This window comes from Lycorma delicatula, chromosome 3, assembly GCF_047948215.1.
Source record: "Lycorma delicatula isolate Av1 chromosome 3, ASM4794821v1, whole genome shotgun sequence".
Classification (NCBI taxonomy): Eukaryota; Metazoa; Arthropoda; class Insecta; order Hemiptera; family Fulgoridae; genus Lycorma; species Lycorma delicatula.
The window spans coordinates 150,759,128-150,784,379 of record NC_134457.1 but is presented as its reverse complement, the minus strand read 5'-3'; the positions used below and the strand labels follow the sequence as shown (position 1 = coordinate 150,784,379).

The 25,252-nt window shown below is 29.1% G+C and overlaps 1 protein-coding gene across 3 annotated transcripts in view; it reads left to right on the top strand.

The window, feature by feature from the left end:
• The window catches only part of s-cup (spermiogenesis-related protein stanley-cup), a 51,003-nt gene extending 32,839 nt beyond the window's left edge, over nt 1-18,164 (top strand). For all 3 annotated transcript variants that reach the window (XM_075360818.1, XM_075360817.1, XM_075360816.1), the window contains 2 exons: nt 13,494-13,644; nt 17,621-18,164. In XM_075360818.1, coding sequence (XP_075216933.1) covers nt 13,494-13,644; nt 17,621-17,770 — 301 coding nt within the window. In that variant the 3' untranslated portion in view covers nt 17,771-18,164. The remainder of the gene's footprint in view (nt 1-13,493; nt 13,645-17,620) is intronic.
• Nucleotides 18,165-25,252: the final 7,088 nt, after the last annotated feature.

The following is a 25,252-nucleotide window of genomic DNA, read 5'->3' as shown; positions in this document are numbered from 1 at the left end:
CGCGGACGTGCGACGGCTCAGCAGGAGGCGCTCCGTCAGCCCTTTTCTATCCGGTCGATTTCTTCTCCACTGTCTTGAAGGTCTTATTCCAGGCATTTATGCTCAAGCGTAGGTCTTCCATCCTGGCTGGTACATCTACATTAATCCGCACCTCATCCACAAAGTTCTACCACCTTTTGCTGTATGATGTTAGCGGCAAGCTTTTCAACCGCAGCCCATTCTTCTTTTCCTGTCAGCGTGAAGTTGATAGTATTCTTTGGAATGAGTACTAGTCCCAGCTTCTCCTTCGTCTGTAACCAGCGTATGCACCTGTAAAAGATGTGTTTACACGTATGTAAAGTCATGCCAAAGTCCACCACAATTATAGCAGGCACGGCTCTTGTCTATTCCCTTACATGTGGAGGCTGTGTGTCCAACCTCCCAGCATCTGAAGCAGTTTACCTCCGGCCTCCTTCAGCTCGGCACGATTGCCAACCAACGAATATTCTCCCACCGGCCGTCAGCCACCGTGCTTCAACTGGCGACAGAACCACCGTGGCATTTTGAGTGCAACCTAACGCCGGCCTCAACAACGTAACCTTAGCAGAGGTAGTGTCACTCAAAAGAGGTGGATGACTTGATCGCGGTCATAACCTCATTCCTCGTCACCTCGGCATCCAGGTCTTTAATATGTACTACAGCTGTTCGTAAAGCCCCCTCTTTCAGCCACTCTCGACTGGGGCATCAGCTCCCCGATATACCAATTGAGATCGAAGAATGCGAGGTCACACCTCGTGACCCACCAGAACGTGGAATAACAGAATAGCCAAAAAAATTGTATTACCAGTAAAAAAGCAATGTCATTAAAAACAAGTTGAAACAGCTGTACCGGTGTAAACAAACAGCCGACACAACAAAATTAAATTCCGTAATTCACAATAAAAAGCTTAAATTTGATGCGGGGCCACTAAAACAATATTATCGTAACTAGATTTCACTACAAAACTCATATACAGTCAAAATATAAAAAAGTTAGCAAAATATCCCAAAGGTTCACTTCACCTTCTTTCTTTCTTTTTCCTGTTTAGCCTCCGGTAACTACCGTTTAGATAATTCTGCAGAGGATGAATGAGGATGATATGTATGAGTGTAAATGAAGTGTAAGTCTTGTACATTCTCAGTTCGACCATTCCTGAGATGTGTTGTTAATTGAAACCACCAAAGAACACCGGTATCCACGATCTAGTATTCAAATCCGTGTAAAAATAACTGGCTTTACTAGGACTTGAACGCTGTAACTCTCGACTTCCAAATCAGCTGATTTGGGAAGACGCGTTAACCACTAGACCAACCCGGTGGGTTTAGGTTCACTTCACCTAGCGACGCTAAACAACCGCCGGGTAAGACAGTCAAACAGCAAAACAGTTCAGATAAAACAAACTAAATGAATGAAATAAAACACCGGATTAACGAAAACAAAGAACAAAACCGAACTAAACTAAAGAACTTAACCGAACTAAGAGCGTAACAGCACGTCAGTCGCAACCCGATTAGCTTACATTCCCGTAAATGTTGTTTTCTCTAACCAGTTTTACAGCTACTGCCGGGTTGGGTGTATGTACACAGGCCAGTGCAATCGCTCCTACCACCGGCTTGCCAGGTTTGTCGTAATGCAATATAAGCGTAAATGTACCGGCTAATCTGGAACAGGTCGACCGCTCCTGAGACGTGTGGTTAATTGAAGCTCAACCTTTACAAGGACTCGAACCTTAGAACTGTCGACTTCGAAAATCAGCTGACATTTCGATGATGGGTTTAACAGTTAGACTGACTCGGCGGGTCACATTCTCATATATATATATATATATATATATATATATATAAATTATATTATACAGCATGAAAGTAAAAAAGTAACTGTAAATATATTTTTTAAGATAAAATAAGTTATTTCTGAAAAGAAAAAATATTTTAGAATTACAAACACGAAATAATTAAAACAATTGAATTTTATAAGAGTTTAAGAAACCTAGATTTACTAAATATAAATTTTAGTGATTAGGTCATTTTGCGGAGAACATGAAAAGGTTCATGTTGCTGAGCTAATCTATAGACTATCATCCTCTCAGTCAGATCAAAACCTAGGATACATTGGCTCCATAAATCAGAGATTTTCACCCCGGAAATGATCAGTTCATTATTGATCGATAATTAATTCGTAAAAATGATATACTATATTTCGATCTGAACAGTTTATTCATCGTTATCCAAACACAATCTAATTTTACGTGCTTTTCTTTAACTTACAGTAGTTCAACCGTATTCTCAAATTTTTCAACCTCAATTAAACTCATTTCCAAACGTCATACAATGGTGAAAATTTACACAGAGACGTAAATCGGGTGATAATGGAATATTCCTTTGTTCATTTCATATATTTTATATACATATAAATAATACAAAGGGAACATCTTGAGAAACGGAGCTTAAGATGTAGGTATGTATCTGATTGATTTTGACTATCGATTCAGTATGAGTTGATAAAGTGTCTGTTGAAGCTTAATATAACTAATGTAAACTTACCTTATAAAATTTATGTACGCTAACCATCTAATTTAATTATAAGTAACTGGTATCGTTTATAATAACGGGAACTAATACTCCAGGTTACAAAATAAAATAAAACTGCATATAAGTATTATTTTATTTCCTAAAGAATGAAAACAACCAAAAGTAAAAACTTACTTGTCAGTTTAAGTACTTACACTACAAAAAATTATTTTTTTTAAATAATGGTAAAATAAAAAACTTGCATAGAAATTTTGTAATTTAATTTTTCAAATATGATTTCAAGCAACTTACTTCTGTAGAGGAAATTAAAAAAAAATTCTTTACGTTTATAAAAACATGCTTTAAAAAAATAATAATAATAGTTCGTACTAATTTTGTTTTTAAGAAATTACTTTAAAAATTTTTTTTTTAATGCTTTTATTTACAGTTGCATCAACAATTATAGTCAGTAGCGACTACAGTAACACTATCAGGTAGTGTTATATAAAACAACAAAAATAATAAATAATAAAAATAAACAATAAAGAAACAGGAATAATATATAATAAACATAGACAAGTGACAACAATAAATACAAAATAAAATAAATAAATTGGACAAAAATCACTAAATCGTATTCTTCATTGTACTGGTGGAGAGGAACCGCAACAGACGATTTATACCTTCGTTCTGATTTAATAGAAATTTCATACCCGAAACCAGGTATAAATTTTGTCGGATGGTTCCAAAGATTTGGCAATCATAGAGCAGGTAGTACACGGACCATTTGACCTTGCAAGCCCAACAGATCTTCTGAGGAGAGCCAAGTAGTTGAGCGTGGGTGACCCTGGTATGTCCATACAGGACATCTTAGCCGAGTTAAGATTACTTGGGTCTCATCTGTTGCTCGGGTAAAGAATTTTCTCGAGCACATTCTCCTGGATGTTATATAATGCCGGGGGAGGATTCAGCAGCCAGAATCTACTCAACATAAAAAATACATTTTTATTTATGCATGACTAAAAGGAAAAACGTACGGTTGGTATACATGAGTGCGTACCCCACGATTTTTTTTCTTATAATCATGCATAAATAGAAATTTTGTTTAAAAGTACTTCCTTGAGAAAAAATGAGTGCAATTTTTTTTTCTTTTTTTAAAGAGCATGTTTTTAAAAACAAAAAAAAAAATTTAACTTTTTATTTTTATTTTTTTATTATCTTTTAAAATGAGTAATTTTCAACTGCTGTATCACTCAAAAAATGCGATTAACTAGTAGACAAATATATTTTGTAAATAGACAGGTTTTTTTTTAAGTAGACAATATATTTATTGGTGTCTATCTTGAATTTTTTCGGTCATTCTTCATTAATTACAGAGATACGCCCTTACCTGACCTTTTCCTGAACTATTCCAATGACATATTGTTTGAAGCTTAGTTTATCCGTTTAATACTGCTTGCATTATTTAAAAAAAAAAACAACGTTTACTTTTTTAAGTATAAATATTCCGTAATAATATTCAAAGCATATTTATATTAATGTTCCGACTACTTTACATTTTTGTTATCCCCTTCTTGAACTATTAATACTTGGAAATACTCGTCAGGGTCGTTCAATCGATAACTCTGTTTATATATAAGAATGAAGCGAGAATTTTAATTTCATAACTAAATAATAAATAAAAACTACATCTTTTTTTAAATGTACAACGCAAATCATATTTTTAAATTAAATAATTATAAAAATTTGCTGTAACTAAGTGTAGTTTAATATTCTTTTTAAAAACAGAGACTACTGCAGAGTAGTTTCTGTAGAACATAGTACTACAATTAACGAACGGCTTAAATATCCATTTACATATACACACATGTATATGTAAGTAGTACGCATTGAAGAATGCACACCCTACTTCGTGGCAAAATATTCGAAAAAAAAATGTTTAAAAACTGTTGCAATGCTTAAATCATTACAAGTATTGTAATAAGTTATAAATAACTTAATGCTTAAATCGATATTTTGCGTTTCTAATTTGTGAAGATATAAAATTATAATGTATTATATCTAATAAAATCCTCTTAAAAATTACTCGCGCAAACACAAATCACAATCACAAACTTTACTAAAAAGTAATAAGGCATAGAAATCCGATTAATTTTAGTTTTATACTACGATTATCCTGTTATTTGATGTATTCGTCGAATTTTCATGGAGTTAAATAACCAAATTTCCGGATGACTTCACTTCCTTAATTTGTTTAAAAATCTATTTGCATCGTGTTCCATCTGTTCTTAAGATATTATGTTTTATTTCTGGACTATTCATATATTTTTTTTTTTTTATTTAAATGAGTTTGGAAAATATTTACAGCAATTAACTAGTAATTCCTTATTTCCAAACAGAGAATTTCATCCTGTCTGTCATTTACCCACAAAAGATCTATTTTTTAATAATTCGGGGAGATCAGGGTAGTAATATTGTAACTGTAATGGAAGAGTGATCGTGACGGCAGTGGCATCCGTCATGGCTGAGAGTTATCATTACACGTACAGTGTATCTTTTACAAGTGTATTTATTTTAATATTTTACCACGGGATCATATATAACATAGCAAAGTCGTAGATTGGAGCGGTTTTAAATGTAATGTATTAAATATGATACAGGGAAGTTCTTTAATAAAATATAACGATACATAAAAAGTTCTGTAGAATTCCCTAGCCCGAGGCGGCACATTGGATAAGCTGAAATAACCTCCTTTAATACTGCGAAGTAACTTGGAAGATAAATATTAGAAATCTGATGTAGACACTACATGACTTCATTGTACGCCTATTAAATTACATATGCACATTTTTTTTAAATTGCAAAGTACATAAAAGTTTTATTTCATTAATAATTTCTGATATTTTTTCATATTTTTTTTTATTGTTATTGAATTTATTATTTATTGTAAAAAAAAATTACAATCACACGTTAATAATTATTAATAAATCAATATATTTAAATTAAAAAAAAAAGAGATGAAGTCTGATTCGAACCGATGTGCCTTCCCCTTGTAAGATCCAAATATTTCATTAATTAAAATTTTATTTGGCTATAACTCTGGAACCAATGAAAAATAAGTACCACTTATGACAATCGTTGAAAATCTCTCAATGTGGGCTTATTGCTGTACTTAAGAAAAAGTACAAAATCCAATTTGTTTTGGATTTTAGGCTATGTTGGACACTTTTGGTTCAGTCAATTGCAATCAAAAAGGAGTAGGTGCACAACTATATCTTACAACAGCCCTAAATCCAAAGTTTCAACATCCTACGGCTAATCGTTTTTGAATTATGCGAGATACATAAGTACGTACAGTCATCACGCCAAAACTAGTCAAAATAGATTCAGGGATGGTCAAAATGAATATTTCCGTTGATATCTGAAAACCGGAATTTTCGCGATCACAGTACTTCCTTTACTTTGTACAAGAAAGTAAAAATGGAAGCAAAAATTTTAAATATATTTTAAAGCGTCAGGAGCAGCAGAAGTAAATAAAAAAGATATAAATAAAACACTAGAGACTTTTGAAAGATATTGCACACCTATTAGAAATGAAACTTTGTTGTGTCATCAAATTTTTACGTGTGAAAAGAAGAGAGAAAAACATTTGATGAATTTCTAACCTCACTTAAAAATTTAAATAAAGATTATGGTTTTGACCAATTAAGGATTAAGTTTAATCCTTGATCAAATCATTAGAGGATTAAATGATGTACATCGTAAAGAAAGATTATTGAAAGAAGAGAGTTTAAATACTAAGAAATGCTCCCAAATTTATAAATCTTCGGAACTTGCGCCATTACATAAAAAAGGATTTCTAGCGATCATTCAGTTAATGGTATCCATCAAAACGTTATGGTAACTCAAGGTGCAAAAGTGCAAACTACTACTCCAGCCAATTCGAAGAGTAATAGGCCTGCACTTAGAAATCGACATAAGTTATGTTCCAAGAACGGTAGAAGTCATGATTTGCCCGGCTTAGCAAAAACAGTGTCATAAGTGTAATAAGTATAATCATATTTCTAATATGTGTTCTGTATTTGTAAGTGAATTTAGTGTCAGATAATGTCAGTTCTTCTGTAGATTTAGCCTGAATTTGAAAATTTAATTGTAGGTAGTGTAAATTCAGGTAATGATATAAATTCTTTTGATGATGCCTTACATATCAATGGTAAAACTATTAATTTTATACTGAATTTTGGAAGCGAATGTTATGTTATGCCTGTAGATATACTAAAGAAACTAAATCTAAAAGGTGATATTCTTTATAATAAAATTAGGTTATTTAACCATGATGTATACAAATTGATATATTTGTAAAAGTAAACCTTTAATGTACCTTAAAAAAATTGAAAAACAATCTCATTGAGTTTCAAGTAGTAAAAAGCAAAGATAAAACTCCAGCTGTTTTAGGTTTAGCTACTATTTTGAAGTGTAATTTGATAGATATTTAAATAAAGTTGAAGTTAATTATAATACAGTTGATTAAAGTCCTTTAGGCTTCAACTAATAATGTAAGTAGGTTAAGTTTAAAAAATATATTTTTAGAATTTACTGATGTATTTGATAGTAAGTTAGAATTAATAAAAATAAATAATAAATTAAAAAAATTAAGTATATATAAATTTAGTTTAAAATAAATATTATATATATATATATATATATATATATATATATATATATATAAAATAATGTAAAAAAAATATATATATATTTGTAAAAAAATAAATAATAAACAAAATAATAGAGAAGAATTAATAAAATAACTTTAAAATTTATCCAAGGGTAATAGCTTAGAGGGGTGTTCCCATCAGAGTCATAATTGAAAAATGGATTAAATAAAATGATTCGTGTAGATATTATCTTGAAAATAGATATGAACTGACAAATTTTGTAAGTAATTTAGTGGTAGTTAGAAAGCCGAATGGTACATTAAGAATAAGTTTAGACCCTCAAAATCGGAATAAAGCCATCAAAAGAGATCATTTTAAATTACCAGCTTTTGAGAATCAATTCAGATTGTATTTGTTACCTATTTAAAATACAGAAAATCTAACAAAAAAAAAAAAAAAAAAACAAGTGACGGTCAGATATTCCTAGGAACATCTCATGAACTGATGTTTTTAAATATAAGAAAATGATTTTACTATTGTAGTAGATGATTTTAGTAAGTTTTTTGAATTTGTTTAATTAAAAAACTTAACAACTGATTGTACCATTTCATCACTTAAAGTTATATTTTCTAGAAACGGTATTCCTGATTTATTATACTCTGATAACAGCTCGAACTAATTTAGTTTTATATTTAAAAAATTTTGTGAACAAATGGGGTTTTAAACTTGTTACTAGTAGCCCTTTTCATTATCAGTCAAACGGCTTAGCAGAAAGATATATTCAAACTAAAAGGGGTACTCAAAAAAGCTGAAAAGGCAGGTGTTGGCAAATATTTAATTAAGGACAATCTAAGTTCTAGTTATAATGGTAAAATTATTGCCATTTTTAATAAGCCAAATTCATGGTTTCTCTTGAGAACGGTAGAATGATTGATAGAAATAGAAAATTTCTAATAAATAATAAATTTAATTTTACACAGTTCAATCCTGAAATTAGAAAAGAAACACCTTTTAATAGCACCCAGTTTAAAGGGAACATAAATCTATTAATAAAGATATATGTTATATGGGCACAGATAGTTTTCATAATTCGCAAGATATATTTAAAACTAAAACTGGTGGTTAAGCCAGTTAACTACAACTATTGTTAAGCCATCTTATTTGAAAGACTAGATAGTACTTAAGTAAAACGTTTGTTTAGATTTAATTTTCTTAACATTTCGCTCTGTTGGTATAGATATAGTTACAATTTTTATAAACAATATGTTTCACTTACCAACAATTTGTTTTAATGTATTATCCAAGCGCTTTCAGAGCACTTAACTTATTTTAAATATTGACGAGCGACTTTGTGAAAATAACAATTTTAATTTTAATTGTAATCATACTTATAACACTATATGCACGAATACAAATTCATAGTTTTAAATAATCCCTGATAATGGAGACACGACTCTGAAAGCGCTTGGATAATACATTAAAACAAAATTTTTAGTGAGTGGAAATATATTTAAAATTATAATTAATATGTTTGTTTATTATGTGTTTTGATTTTGTAGTTAAGTTTTATAAAAATTAAGTTTAAAAAGTATTTTATTTTATTGAAAAAAGAAGGTCCAATGGACAACTAATCATGATGGCAGTGGTAGCCATCATTGCCGATAGTTATCGTTATATTTTATTGTATCTTATAAATCTGTACTTATTTTAATATTATTCCATCGGTACCACATAAAACAACTGCTATCAAAAGGTCTCGGGTTCATGCAGTTTTGTTGTACAAGTAGTATATTAGCAATATTACTACGAGGGTAGTTTAATAATTAAAAAGACCGAAAACTTCATAAAAATTATTATTTATTAAGTGACTGAAACTAACGCTACTTTTCAACATTATCTGCCTTCTATATTTAGGTACTAGCCCCATCTTTCTATGAATTTTTGAATTCCAAAAGTAAAGAATTATTTACCACGGTATCTAACCATTATTGTCCTGCAATCTTGAGCTTATTGTTGCCTATCTCTGTGCCATGTAAAAGTCTTTGAAAGGACCAAACGAAAGAATCTCATGGTGCGAAATCAAGACGTAAGTTGGATGTGACAACGCCTCCCGACTCAACTTTTCCGTCGTGTTCCGAGCGGTATGAAGGCGAGCGTTATCATGCAAAAGAATTGCGCTTTAAGAAAGAATCAGGACATCATCAGTTTCCGCCATTATTTTAATTTCATTTTATTTTCTGGCTGTTCGTAATAGTATCCGATAATAATTGTACATTACTCTTCCAGATAATCGCAGTAAATTAAGCCTTTATAAGCCCAAAATACCGCTAGCATCACTTTACCGGCTGACGCATAGATTTTGGATTTTTCCTACGAACGAACTCGGATGTTTCCTTTCCATTCCATACTTTGAAGTTTGAATTCCGATTCAAAATGATGAATACAAGTTTTATCACAAGTTATTATGTGATTAACAAATCTAAAAAAAATATTACCTTCCTCTAAAAAAAAATAGTTCCGTACAAATGTGTTTTCGGGTGGCTTTCGGATTTTGACTCGATCGACTTGGGATCCGCCTTGAAAACACATTTTGTAGAAATCCAGCTTATCATGGATGATAGAACTGACAATGCCGATCTCGCAATAAATTCTATAATTTTCAAAATTTCTATCCGTGCGTCCTTGAAAATAAAATTACTAATGCGATTTTTTTTGCCACAAAAACAAAAAAAAAAATTTTTTACAAACTATTCCATCATCTTACCAATATTTTTACGGAAAACTCACTTTTTTAATCGTACCGTTTTAACATCCGCGAGTGAATTTCCGCCGGGTTTACAGTATCAGAAAATAAAATTCTTACCATACCACACAGTTTCTCCATGGGACACGTATCCAGGGGACCCGACAATTTGAAAGAAACAAAAGATGTAATATAATAACTTTGTCAAATTATAAGGATTAAACTTATTCACTGCCACCTTTAAACAAACAATTTTATGGAAAAAATAAATATTAATGCCACTCTGCCTAACTCATTACAAAATTTCATAAAATCAGAAAACGCGTTTGGCTATATGCATCACAAGCACAAATGAAATGCCTTAAATTAGAGTTAAAACAGAACCTCACTCCACTTTGGTGACATATAAAAGATTTTCTTACAGCAGGAGTATTAAAATTTAAGTTTATAAGATGTAAAATTAATTAACAATTTTTAATAAAATATTATTAATAAAGAATCTGTCTTTAATAAAACTTAATATTTATTTAACAGACAATTACCTTTTTTTCACAGTCACACTTTATTATACAACACATCTATTAAGTTTCTCATCAGTTCATGAATTCCACCGACACAGTTATATATATTTATATAACTTAGACATATTGTAAAACTTTATATAGGCAAAGAAAGTGATTATTCCATTGAACACGCAAAGAAGAAACTAACTCCAAGCAACATTCTCTGTGCTTTACCATATTTTCTTGAAGATTATCATTATACGTAATATAATTTACTCTACTGGCAGCCTCAAACAACAACCTAGATCATTGTTAGTGTAAATCTAACACAGTGAACAGATGCAACTTTTCCTGTTTTGTTTTTTGACTTTATTTTTAGTAAATAAATTCTATTATATATTATAAGGAAAATGGGTAGTGGTGAGACTGTAGGAAATGTAACAAATACTCTAAGAAATGTGTATCTATGTCAGACTAACTGGCATTAGTAAGTTATTAGTAATTATTAACCAATATTAATAAGTTAATTATCAAGAATGAGTTTGGTGACGATTGCTGATGCAAACTAATTAGATGTTTGGTGACTGTTCCAGTTTAGAGAGCTACTAATCAACTCATGAAGAATCTGATTCTTCAGTGTTTCCATGAGTCGATTAGTAGTGATAAGCATATTAATAATAAGTGGGTTAATATATGAAAATGATGCAAATTTTATTTATACACTTTTGTTATAAAAAGGATTTTACTTTGACAAAATGGTTAAAGAAATTGAAGTCAGCAAAATATTATTTATTCATAGATTTAGCTGGTAAAAAATTGATTTCTTACAAATCTCAATTCAATTTTCTGGTACATCTCCTAAGACTAATAAGTTTAACACAAAAATAGGCTGCACTCACTAATTGGGAAAAAAATTATTATTGTAAAAATTATCATATTGCATCAAATGATGCAATATGATTTTTTACAATAACAATAATGATTAGTCTGGCCTTTAAATAAAGGCCAGACTAATCATTATAGTATTGTCACGTGTTCGAAGCTTGTTCAGGTTATTGAGAGATTGACAATTGAAAATGTTTAAGTAATTACAATTTATTAGTTAAAGAACATAAGTAAAACAAGACAAATCAATAATAATAATAATTACAGACAGTGATTACATACAAAACAGAATTTAAAGTAATCGTCAGTTATTCACAGGTAGATAAATATAGATAAATAATACTGGAAATCAGAATTCAGTCCCACTGACAAAATTCATTAGCATGACCACCAGTCTTAACACTTTTAACCACTAGTCTTGTATTAACTACAATAGTAACATATATAAGACAAGTATAAAGTTCTTTTATTGCAAATACCTTTGCTATTCACAAATAAAACTACCCTAACAATTTATGAATGAAATTTAGTACATTATCTCTTTCACTTATAGTCTTAGTAACTCACAGAATCATTTCTTGTTTTGGTACACTGGAATTACTTGCGACGTTACCTTAATCATGTCAAACTCACAAAATCACTCCTCTATTGTAGTACTCTCGCAGACTGACATCATAACATCTCCTTTAAACTGATTTCACAATACTCCTTTCAACTGGTCTTCCCTGGAGTAGTTATATTCCTATCTTCTTTACCTGCCGGACTGGAACCAACTCGAAGCGTGAGAATGATTATCAGTCCTCACACATTCCCATGAAATTCCTACCCTGGTCCGGTAGCTATTCTCACAGAACAAAATCTGTTTAGGTATGTCAGTGGGCAGTGAGCAGTATTACAAAAGACAATTGTTAAACGGACCTGTTACCTTTACTGTAGGGCCCCTTTCTGGATTCCTCCCATTATTATATTTTCTACTACTTTCTTCTTAATTGGTAGGAATCCGTTATTCAGGTCCATTATACCGGTTTTGTTACAGTATATTATATATTTATCAAATATTTTTTTTTTAATTTTCCATTTCTCAGATAAAATTTTGTTTCATTTATTATAATGTATCAAGAGAACAAAAGTGTGAAGGCTACAATTTAATCCCTTTTTTAAAAATTTTTTCTAAATTTTGTGTCAAAGTAACAAAGTATTTTTTTTTTTATGTTTTTATTTACATTTTTGTAGAAATTGATATTTTTAGAAAACATTATTAACAGGTTACTGTTAAATAATTTTTTTTTAAATTAATTTTTTAAAAGTTATTATTTTATAAGGAAAAAAGGTCTCTAAAACTGACAAAATGTGACTATATCCATTTTTCCCCTATTCTCTTTATACATTGAAGAATAACAAAAATAGTAATGATTTGGATATCAGAAACAAGTGGTGTGAAAAAGCATTTTACAAAAGCTTAAAAAACTTCCTGTCATATTGAAAAAATGTTTGTGAATGTCTCATAATTTTCATAAAACCTTTTTAAAATTTTCATTAATTTTAAAACTATCAGAATAATAAGTTCTGGCTTACTGGAGGATATTTTTAGCATTTCTTTTTTCTTTTATAAGTAATTACAGCAGAAATATAACCTACTTCATTTACATTAATGTTTGAACAAACTGAAATGAAAAGAAATATGTCATACATCAATGACACATCTTTAGTCTTTCCATGGATGGGATCAAAAGAAAGTCTATAATCATAATACATAATCTCTCATAGACAGAAAGTCTGTAGTGTGTACTAATCTCTAATCTTAATTATGTAAATAAAAAATTATTTGTTGCATATAAATAATTATTTAATAAATAAATTGTCTACCTATTTCATTGAATATATTTGTTTATAATTATATTCTACTAAATAAAAGTATAATTATTTTTAATTATATTCACGGACTGAGATAATATATAATTTCAATATTCTAATTATGTTTATAATTTAATTTCCACACAACATTCTTATGAAATAAAAATCTCTGTAAAAGTTTTAAATGCATGGGAAAATTAATGCAGAAATTGGACAAATTTATTTTCTTTATAATAAATATTTAGTTTTATTTAGCATTAACCTGTATCACCTTTTTTAATTAACATTGTTTGAACATTTTTTCTGTACTAAATTTAATTTCAGAGCTATGATGAGTGGTATGTTAATAGTTGTTGTCTGTATTTGTTATTGTTGTCATAAACGTGTTAACAAGCCAGAATACAATCCAGACCAGTGGCTCCAGGTACCTGAAGAAACAGACTCAACTTTACAGATTTTTACTCTAGAACAACAGGTAAAAAATTGATTTATTTATTGTTATTTTTTGTTTAATTAATAACGCATTATATTTACCGACTGAAACATCTAGAAGAAATTTAACAAAACCCAGTAACATTGAATATAGCCGGAATAGTTTGTAAATTTTTCATCCTGAAAGATAGACATTACAAGTCTGACCAAATAACTATGATATTTGTCAAATATGATCCTTCATATGATGTGCAGCGAATTTTCAAATGTGTGTTTAGTTGCTTGTTTATGGCGATTGAGTAAACGAAATAAGTTCTGACATTTTCTGATTAATGGATAAAACTGAAGTTTGAACAGTTATTAATTATTTTAAAAGGTTTAACTTTGATGGACATACAAAAAAGAGTTAGATTCTACTTTAAAGAATTCTCCTCAGTGTGTTAGATGGTAAAAAAGTGGGCTGCTAAATTTAAACATGGTTGTATATCCATTCAAAATGATGAATGCTCAGGATGCCCAAAAACAGCTAGTACCGACAAAGTCATCATAAATACCCACAGTGCTATATTACATAATCACCACATGAAGGTACATGAACGTGCTAACAAATCAAACAATGCAATAAAACGTGTTCAACTACATTTTAAATAATATTTTGGGTATAAAAGAACTTTCCATTCTATAGGTGCCACAACAGCTGACCAAAAACACATTCAAGTAAACACTTCTCAAGGGTTTAGACTTTGTTAAACGCGGTTCTTTTGTGTTTCAACAGTAGATGAAACAGTGCTTCACCATAACATGCCAGAGACCAAACAGCGATCCAAACATGGATAGGAGCAGCTACCATGCACCAAAGAATGCAAAAATGGTTCCATCTGCAGGAAGAGTCATATCTACAATTTTTTATAATTCTCGTGGTGTGGTTTCATTGACTACCTGGAAAAAGGTAGGTTCATCACCAGGGAGTATTATGCTTCACTACTGGAGTGTAATGAAAAGCTCAAACTATGTTACACAAGCTTGATATTCACATCTAGCTAAAAAGAAAGTGTTATTTCACTACAATAATGTGCCTACACACAAGTCTCAGGTTGCTGCTGCAAAACTGCATGAGCTACGCTTTAAAGTGCTTCTATATTGCCATATTTGCTGGATTTGGCTCTAACAATTACATTCTCTTCCCAAACCTGAAGAAATGGCTTTCTGGACAATGATTCACTTCAAATGAGGAGGTCAAAGCTGAGACAACCCCTTATTTTGCAGTGGACAAATTGCATTAAACTGATGGTATTAAAAAAGTGGAAAGTCACTGGTTTAAATATATTGAATTACAAAGTGATAAGTTGAAAAGATATTTAAAAGTTTCTGAAGTTTTATATTTTCTTTGTCAGGGCAAGAACTTTCCAAACGGTCTGTAATGTGATGATTATGGCTACTGATAATTATAATAATGATAAAAAAATTTTGTGGTGTAACTATTATCCAGAGTGGAAAATACATTTACAGCTTGCTTAACTGTGAAAGGGTTTTTGAGGCAGCCAAAGAAAACCTGGTTTTCGTTTTTTTATCAAATAATGCTTTCAGCAATATCATTTCCACAACCATATTTTCTTGCTACAAATTGCAAAAATTCAGAAAAGATCCTTTTAAATATTAATATTTTAATAAAAAATTTAGATTTTATTATTAATTTTTTTTAAGGAGCATTATTTTACTACCCTGATAGCCAGTACTGGATTTTAACCTTGTTGGGTAGAAGGGGTAGAATTTTTTTTTTTTAATTTTGGTGTTTGATTATAAAAGAAGAGAAGTAAAATATTACCATTTATATTACCATATTTTTTTATTTTAATGTTTATTAAACTAAATAAAATAATAAATTATTATTTTTAATAATAAATATTAAGAAATATAATATCAGGAAGAATATTTTATGTATTGAATGTAATAATACCTAATTTATTATTTATCATAAATTACATGTATAAAAGAAATTGTATATAAGAATAATATATCAATATAATGTAATATTAAACCATACTATTGTTAACTTTGGAGTATTTATTAGCATTTCTACCATAAATTTTACCTGACTGTGTAGTCACTGACAAAATAAATTTGGTTTTTTCAGAAGTACAGTGGAGTGAATAATTCAGTAGCCTACATTTAATTAGTTAAAACAAACTAATGATTGTAATTAGTATAATATGCAGTAACTATTTTAAAATTTCTTATAGTTAAAAACATAAATGTAATTATATATTTTTTTTTAATTTTCTTTTTTAACGGTATCAACTCAGAAATAACAATAAAGCCAGGCTTGCTGAGAAACAGTTTGAGTTAGGCCTATACTATAGTTCAAATAATTATTTTCTGATGAATATGTACAATAAAGTGATGAGATTTTTTTCTTACATCACTTAAAATAGCAACGGTGACAGAAAAGATTACAGAAAGGTGTAATGAAATGCATATTCCTAATAAATTGTTATGTTACCACTTTACCATTAGAAAAAAATTGATTATATTTTTTTTCACACTTTACAACATAATTTAAAAATACTAAAATTGTCTTTTTTTTAATTTCATCAATGTTTTAATCATACATTATGTTAGGTTTAATAATTATGCTCACTTTATCAATCAATGCATGCTACAAAAGTTGTTTAAAGATGTATTTTTAAACCAAGGGTTGTCAGTTTGAATCTGAGTGAGACTGGTCCAAATTTATTACCACTGGGTGAATATATATCCTAGCTCATAATTACTGACTGGAAATGTTAAAAGCAGTCTGGTGAGAAGTTGCTATCCATCACTAACGTAATTACTAGTTAATGTAATACTTGTTACTTGTAATTATTTGTTAATGTAATGTAATGTAATTGTAATTCAGTATCACATATCCATTAATATTTTTTTAATTACTTTTATTCTAATTAATTTTATATTTCAATAAGGATTTGTAATTTGTAATTGTTTTATCTCCATCGACATCACAGTAGCAGATTATTTTCATTTACCCTATACAGAAAATCTTTGAAAGAAAAGAGTTTTTTTAATGCAGTGTCAAAAAATGAAATGTATTGATGTGAATAATGCCTATATTTATATGAAATTAACCTTGCTCATGTTACAATTATATGCTTATAATTACAAATATAATCTAATCAAACTTAACTTACCCTTGCTTCACTCGTTTCCCTGACTAATGAGCACAGGTTAAGTTTGGTTACATTATATTTATAATTTTGATATTAATTAAATAAAAATAATTCCATTTATTCTTAAATTAGTCCATTTATTTATTCTTTTCTGTATTTATTTTCTTATTTTGACATAGCATTTCGGTGGCACCATCTAAGAACTAACTACAAAGGTAGACTGCCTACTACATAAATACCAATAATTTTTTGTCTTATTCCATCACAATTTATACCCTAAAATAAAATAAAGAAACTTTGTTTTCATCTGTAAGAAAAGAAAACTAATTTAGTGAGAATATCTACCTCCCCTTCTTAAATAAGAAGTCATTTCTGAAAAATAAAAAAATTATAAAAGTACATTTAACTTAATGCATAAATAAGTTTTGCTACATTATTGTTCCATAAATGTATGAATACCACTCTCACTGATCACAGTTTAAGTAACATGATTCTTTACAGCCTATATCTTCTATTTGATCCATACATCTTCATAAAAAAATGAGTAAATGGTGTAAAGCAACAAATTAAATTACACGAAAATTAATAATGATTTTATAGAGAATAAGATATAGAACTAAACTGAAATACATCATGTATGCTCTGTAAATAAGACAGACTTAAGTACAACATATATATGCATTTTTCTGGTATGTAACTCTTAAGTGAAGACATCACTTAGAATTTCTTACTCATAATTTTAAATAAATTATGGCCAGTATTATAATTAATTGGAAAAACAGAAAAAGGAAATATTTATGTAATGAATTAGTGCTTAGTTGATAATCATTTGATTTTTTATTCTTTTTATTAAAGTGTTTTGAGATAGCAGCAGAAGCTGAAACTCCTAGGACACCAAGCCCTCCTCCACCTTATGATGAAGTTGTTACACAACAGAAGAAGTATGATCTAAGTCCACCAAGCTATGCTGCAGCAGTAAAATTAGCAGCAAATGGATATGTGTGACAGTGACAATTTTTAATTTTTAATGCTGCAAGTGATATTTTCATTTATTATTATATACAAGAAGTATTATTTTAATAAATTATTTATGTTTTGTGAATAAAGTTGTACAGAATACTTAATATAGAATTTTAAATTCACATTTAAAAAAAAAATATTCTGGTTAATTTTTTCATGCAGATTTTATCAAAGACTTTGCCATTGAAATGCCTTATAGATAATAGAAATCGCAGTGCACAAAACAATAATTAAAAACTGTGGTAAAATCTGTTAAGTGATGATAAATTTATAATCAATTAATAATAGCACTAACATCAGAAATATGCATTTAAAAATATTTTTCTTTCATATAACTTAATCATGAAAGCGACAAACATTTTTATGAATAAGTAACAGAGCAAGTTGCACAAGCATTAACTGTAATGTATTATAAATAAAAGTAAAATAACTGCAAAACTAAAGTAGCTTATGTAAATTTTTCTTTCAACATGATAAAAATATAATTATATTTCATTGTATATATTTTTTTATAGATAAAAATTTATAAGTAATCAAGTTTTATAATAAATTATTAGATTTTATTAAGAAAAATCTAATAATTACCATTCATGAAGATTTTTATAAAAAGTAATAATTATTTCAGATTAATAAAATCATTTTATGGTTTTACCATAACCAAACCACAACAGTATCAGTGAAGTAATAAATTTATTTTACACTAATAATTGGTTATTAACATTTTAAAGTTGGCATATTTAGATATTAACATTGTGTATACTTACTAGTATTAAAAGTAGTAAGTTGCTGGTATAATTACATAGTATTAATTAAACAAATTTGTACTTTTTTAAGCTATACAGCGTTGTAATAATTCTGCAACTACTCACTTGCCAATTCTAATACAGATCACATCAAAAGAAGAGAATTTTCACACATCACAGCTTTCTTAAAAAGAAATTCAAAAATAACAATTACAAATAAGTCATTATGTAATTGCCACTAATATTTCACCGACACAACTTCTTTATTTATGACCACTAACAAAGGAGCTGCATATCATTTCTGAAAAAATCTTCTAAAAGCCCAACACCATGATGAATTTACAAAATTATTTTTTCTTTTAATTTATTAATTTTATTTTGATCACATTTGATCAAGCCGATTAATTAAATCATTTCGGTATTACAGTATTCTTTCAAAATGAATGTGCAACTTCTCCAGCTTTCTAATGTTGTAAAACCCATCCTAATTGCTAACTATATTGATACTGTCAAAGAAATAACCATTTTCAATAGAGAAAACAAATCCTAATAGTACTAAAATATTATGTTGTTTTAATTTTCTGGGTTCTACATTTTTCAGTTTAACAATAATTATTTCAGACCAATTGTTTATAAGGATTCGTGCATAATTTGTAACAGGATGATGGTTTTTTAAGTTGTTCCTTTATTATTATTTTGTAGTTCTATTTCTTTATTATTTATGGTATCGATGAACTTTTTGTTAAAATATCATTCTTAAAATACAGCTTCATTTCAAGAATGTCATTATTATTGAAATAAAACAGCTAAAACAATAATGATAACAAAATAATAAAAAAATAATAGTAATAAATTTTAAAGATCCACATTGTTAAATTTCCATGGTATGAAGGCATAATAATGCAAATAAATTCCATTGCTTTATAAGATATGTTAAAAAACAGTTTTTTAAAGTTATAAAATAATTTATCAATTTGAAATTTAATTCTTTTAATATAATCTCTCTTTTACAGTAGTAAGTAAAACTGGAGAAGTTCTGCAAGGGAATGTTAGCTGCTAAATTTTTGTTTTTTAACCAAAGAACTTTTATTCATTCTTAAAACTGTTTTAATAATAAATCAATGTCCAAAACAAAATATAAAATATTCTTCAATCCTTAAATAATAAAAAAATTATTGAAATTAAAAAAATATGACTGCCCAAAAAAAAAATAGAACTAAAAAAATGACAATAAATCAAACTAAAAAAAAGAAAACAAGGTTTGGAAATAAAGTACTACACATCGTTATGCAGTCTTTAATTAAATAAAATAATGGGTGATCAATCAACTTTCAGACAAAAAATAATTTAATTAATTTAAATTAATACATTAATTTGTTTAAATACGTTTTTCATGATTTATAAATCGCAGGTATTAAGGTTGTCTTTCAAAAAAAGTATTTAAATGCAGTTGGGGGGCTTTTTAATATAGGCCAATTAATCTTTACAGCTCTTTAATACAGGACAGTTACTATTCAGAGCCCCCCCTCCACGACTGCATTTAAATATTTTCATTGGAGGACAAGATTTTTTCTTATTGGTGTAAGACTTGGTGAGAACTTAAGCATTAGAGAACCTTAAATGCCTGCTATTTCTACTACATGAAGAATATATTTAAACAAATTAAAATTGCCTGAAAGTTGATTGGTCACCCATTATTTTATTTAATTAAATACTGCATAACGATGTTGAATCCTCTTTTTTTCCACACCTTGTTTTCTTTTATGTCGGTTTTTAGTTCAATATTTTAATTAATTTATTTTTTTGTCAGTCATGTTTTTTAACTATTATAATTGTTTTTATTTTTCAGTACTTTTAAGTGAAATCGAGAAAAATTCACGATTCAAAAACTTATGGATATAACAACATATGTAACATACTGAGCCAAATGAGAAAACTGTAAATATTTCAATTTATTTATTTAATTGGTGTATACTAATCAAAACTTGCAGATTTCTCAAGCACTGAGTTTCTTGAGAGACTTTTTATCATGTGGATCATACAGCAATTTTCTAGGAACCAAACAACTAATGGCTAAATTCTCCAATTGTCTCATGCAACTCAGTGCTACATAGGCCTGATCCTTGGCAAAGATGTGAGTGCTCAAATCTACAACAGCTCTATCTAGGATAGTCCCTTGCAGTTTATGCACCGTCACAGCCCAGTGCAATATTAGTAACATCATATGCCATTCCACTTTACCCTGTTCCTGTAAAGCATCAAATTCAATTATAGTGGGCTCGATCCTCAATGCAATGCTGATAGCATTATAAAACATTATTTTATTCTGTTTAATGTAAATTTAATTCTATTATTTTTGTAATATTATTCATTCATTTAATTTGAATCATTCGGTTCAAACCCAGTTCACAGAATGATAGAGGCTCACAGTTCACAGTTCATTAAATTTGCGCTTGAACCGGCGAATTTCTACTGCTACATACATTTTGGTCTGAGATTGTACAAGACTACTCTTCATTTACATTTATACATATCATCCACATTTATCCTCTGAAGTAATACCTTTTGGTGGGTCTAGAGGCTAAATCAGAAAAAGAGTAAGCTTCAATCATATGTATATATATTTACATAGCCTAAGACACTCCTGCTAATGAAAGGATTCCAATGCATGGTTATGACCATGCATTGGAACGCTTGCATTTGGAACCGATTTAGATGTATGCATCTAAATCAGTTTGACCGTTGGGCTGCTATAGTGGAACATACATACATACACCCTAAATACATTAGACTCTTTTATGGGCAATCGCATAAAAACTTAATATATCTAACATATATTGATACACCTAAATTTTATGGGCAAAATTAATTGTTAAATTTGATTTGATCTTATTTGTTTATCATGAGTGAATGGCAAGGAAAGTTATTATCATTTAAACATAAACAAAGAATATTACACTACAGTTTAACAATAATAAAATTTTGTGAAAACTGTACAAAGGTCATAAAAATGTATAAAATTTTTATAATTAATGTTACGCAATCTCAGAATAAAATAATGCTAAGGGGAAAACAAACCAAGATGAGCAAAATAAAATCTATTAAAACAATAAATGTACAAAAATAATGAAGGACTGCAGCACAATATGATTAGAAGTGAAGATATAATATGTATCTACGTTAAATTGCCATATCCAAATGGTTATGATACTCCAACATGTGGCAATAAGTACCAAAAGTGTTATAGCCATTCCAAAGAATAAGATCTCTTGCCAGGCTTAGACATAAAACTGAGGGGGTGACAAAATATTCTGCTGTCTTCAAAGTGCACTGAAATGCAGGTAACATTTAGTTTTGCAAGTGAAATGTTCATTGTGCTGACAACAAGAATTTGCTGTATATTGAACTCAAATTATTTCAAAAAGGGCAACTTTGACTAGTGTGACTTACAAATCAAATGCTTCATATGCATACAGTCAACTGAAAATTTGGGGTAGATAAGTTAAATCAACAAATAAATTCATTTCTTTCAGTGGTAAAAAGTACATTCAGCAAAGGAGAGGGAGAAGAAGAACATAAGCTGCTCTAGTCACTGTCTTAGTGTCATTTGCTTTTTAGCTGTGTCAGTGAAAGAAAAACTTGTCACGGTCGAAAACTGAATATTGGGTAATTTTGCGCTTCAATTTTGCACATGGGTTAAGTGATGATTAATATTTAGAGGAAGTGACTCCTGTGCTTGGATGGGATTGTTCTCATCGTACAACAACATTTAGGTGGTACTGAGAGTTTGAAAGAGGAAATTTTGTTGTTGCCTACACTTCAAGATCAGGTCCATCTTCATTTATGACTGAGGAAAACATTACCACAGTATGAAAAATGCTTGAGACAGACAGGCATAGATCTATGACCAAACAGAGGTGTTCTTTGGCATTAATTCACCAGCAATTTGTGCTATTCTACAAGCTCACCTTCAAGTTAGAAAGTTTTTAACCCTTCAGTTGCTGTATAACTTGACTGATGATTAGATGGCACGTGCTTCATGGTGCCATGAAATTTTGTAAAAGTTTGAAAATGAGAAATCTCTCTATGTGACCAGTATTGTGAAACGAGATGAAAATTGGGTGTACTATTATTATATTCCAATCAAGTCTCAGAACAAAGTGTGGGTGTTCAAAGTTGAGGAAACCCCATGGCTGTTTGAAAATCTTGATCAGCAAAGAAGAGAATGATGACTTTATTTTTTAGTGAGAGAGTTTTAGAGTTGTGTTAAAAACTCAGAGGACAGTTACAGGGAAGTGGTATACCAAGGAATGCCTACCTAAAGCTGTAGAAATTCTCAAGAAGCTCCATTCATACTCAAGGATGGAAACATGGTTTCTTCACCATGATAACATTCAAGTGCACCACTACAAAATTTGCTTTAAGTATTTGGGCAGCAGTGGAATAAAACTGTTAGAACTCTCCTACAGTCCTGACTTGCTCCATGGGACTTTGTGCTCTTTCTCCAGGTGAATTACAAATTGAAAGTGTAGTATGCCAGGCCGCTGCAGGAACGATTCATTCGTTCAAACGATTTATATTTCTTGATACGAACCATTTATCTAAAATTATATTTGTGTTCCGAAATAAAAAAGGAAAACATTGGGGTTAGACCTGTGTTAAAAATCACAACTCAATAAACAGCTAAAAATTTTCAGGTTTTTTAACCTTTCATTGCAAAACTTTTTGTTGTTGTTAGTGTGCATGATTCATGAACGCTAGCTAATAGCTAATTAGTTACAATTGGCAAAAACATTTAACAAAATCATGTGTAATGAAATGTAAACCTTGTAAAATTTTCACGTGAAGGGGGGGGGCCATAGGCCCTCTTTTTTCCAGAATAGATGACGCGACATTGCTTTGCAGTTGTATAAATAATTATGTTACACCATTACTATTTGTGTTAAATGTAAACAATGCAATGCATGTTCTCACATAAATTTGTTCTATAACTATAAAAGAATTACTTTTAAGTTTAAGCACTAGGGTAAAATTTCACTTATTGAGGAGAAACTGAAAAATTCATGAATTATATAAGTTAAAAATAATTTAGAATATTGAAGTGTAATTTACTTTGTTACACAAATACTTTTTTATTCTGAAAAAATATACTACAGCAATACTCTCAAAGGTTAAATAACATTCTGAAAGCATTTTAAAATGTATACAATATCAGCAGAAAAAGTAAAGGCTTTACAAAAGCTTTTGAATATTGTGCTGTGTGAAAATATCATGTAATGTTGTACTGAAGCATAAGTTCATCATGATCAATATTATTCTTTATTTTTATGTATTCCTTTCCAAAAGCGATTTATAACTGTTACAATAATGTAACAATAGAAAGCAAGATAAAAATGTTATAGAAAAAATATGTTTCTTATAGTGAAACATACTAATTAATTTTAAATAAATTTATTAAGACTAGAAATAACAATTTTAGTTAAAAATGTATTACCATTGTTACAAGGATTAGAAAATTAGTAAACAGATATAATTATAAAAAAATAAAACTTAAAGAAGTTCTGAAAAACAAAGTAATTAATAATTAGAAATCATTACAAAATGATTATTTATTTTCTATCTTTATTTCTAAAATAAAGACACAATAAAAATAAAATCAACTGCAGTCATGGACTGATTAATCCAAGTGAGCTGTTTAAGTTAGTCTGTATTTAAGCTCACACTTCAATCTTAACTTTCAAAAGCCTTTTCTGCTTTCTGCTGGATTTTTTTTACAAACTCGTACAAGTTTTAGTTTTATATTTTTATACTTATCTGCACCAATTTGTTTCTACTGATGATTTTTAACAATTAGAATGTTGATTGTTTATCATTTACTTTTTAAAAATAAAAATAAATAAGATTGAATGAAATGAGTCAGTTGCAGGATTATATAAAAAATTAATTCACAAACCAAATTACAGTAACACCTAATAATCTGTCTTTATAATAGCTATCAAATATTATATGAACTTCATTGAATTCATATCATAAATTAAGTAAAATAAAGTAGGCTAACATAATTTTAATTACTGATGATGTTTTTTTATTAGTAGTTTTAACAATAATAATTTTGATACTAATAATATAAATTTGTTAATTGTTATACACAGATATTGCAGAATGAGGATTTAATGGTAATAAATATAAGATTTTTTACGCATTAAAGTATGTAATTAATTAATATATAGATAATATGATTAATTGTATGGTAAAGCAAAATGTATAAACAATATTTGAACATATTCATAAAATATTAATAATAATACTCTAGAAAATAATAATAAGGATAGCCATTTTGATATTTTGATTCAGATTTAAAGAACTTATGGTGTTTAAAAGTTAAAAGGGAAACTGAAAATGCATTAATTTTACTTATATAAAGTAAAATTGAAAATGCCTTTTAATATATTTTGACTTATACAAAAAAAAATTTCTTTTATTTTGGACTGTGCTGACTCATAGAAGTCTGAAAGTAAATATAAAATTCACCCGCTGATCTATTACTTTCATGGCAACATAGTTCAAGAGCTATGCTGTAAGAAAGAAACTACAATATGGTAATCAGTCAAAACAATGAGGTATTGGTTTTTTTGCATTTTTCAACATTCCATGACCAACAGACCCCAAAAAGCACAAAAAAGTGGGGGAGGGGAATGATCTTCGGTACATATGTATGTTGAAG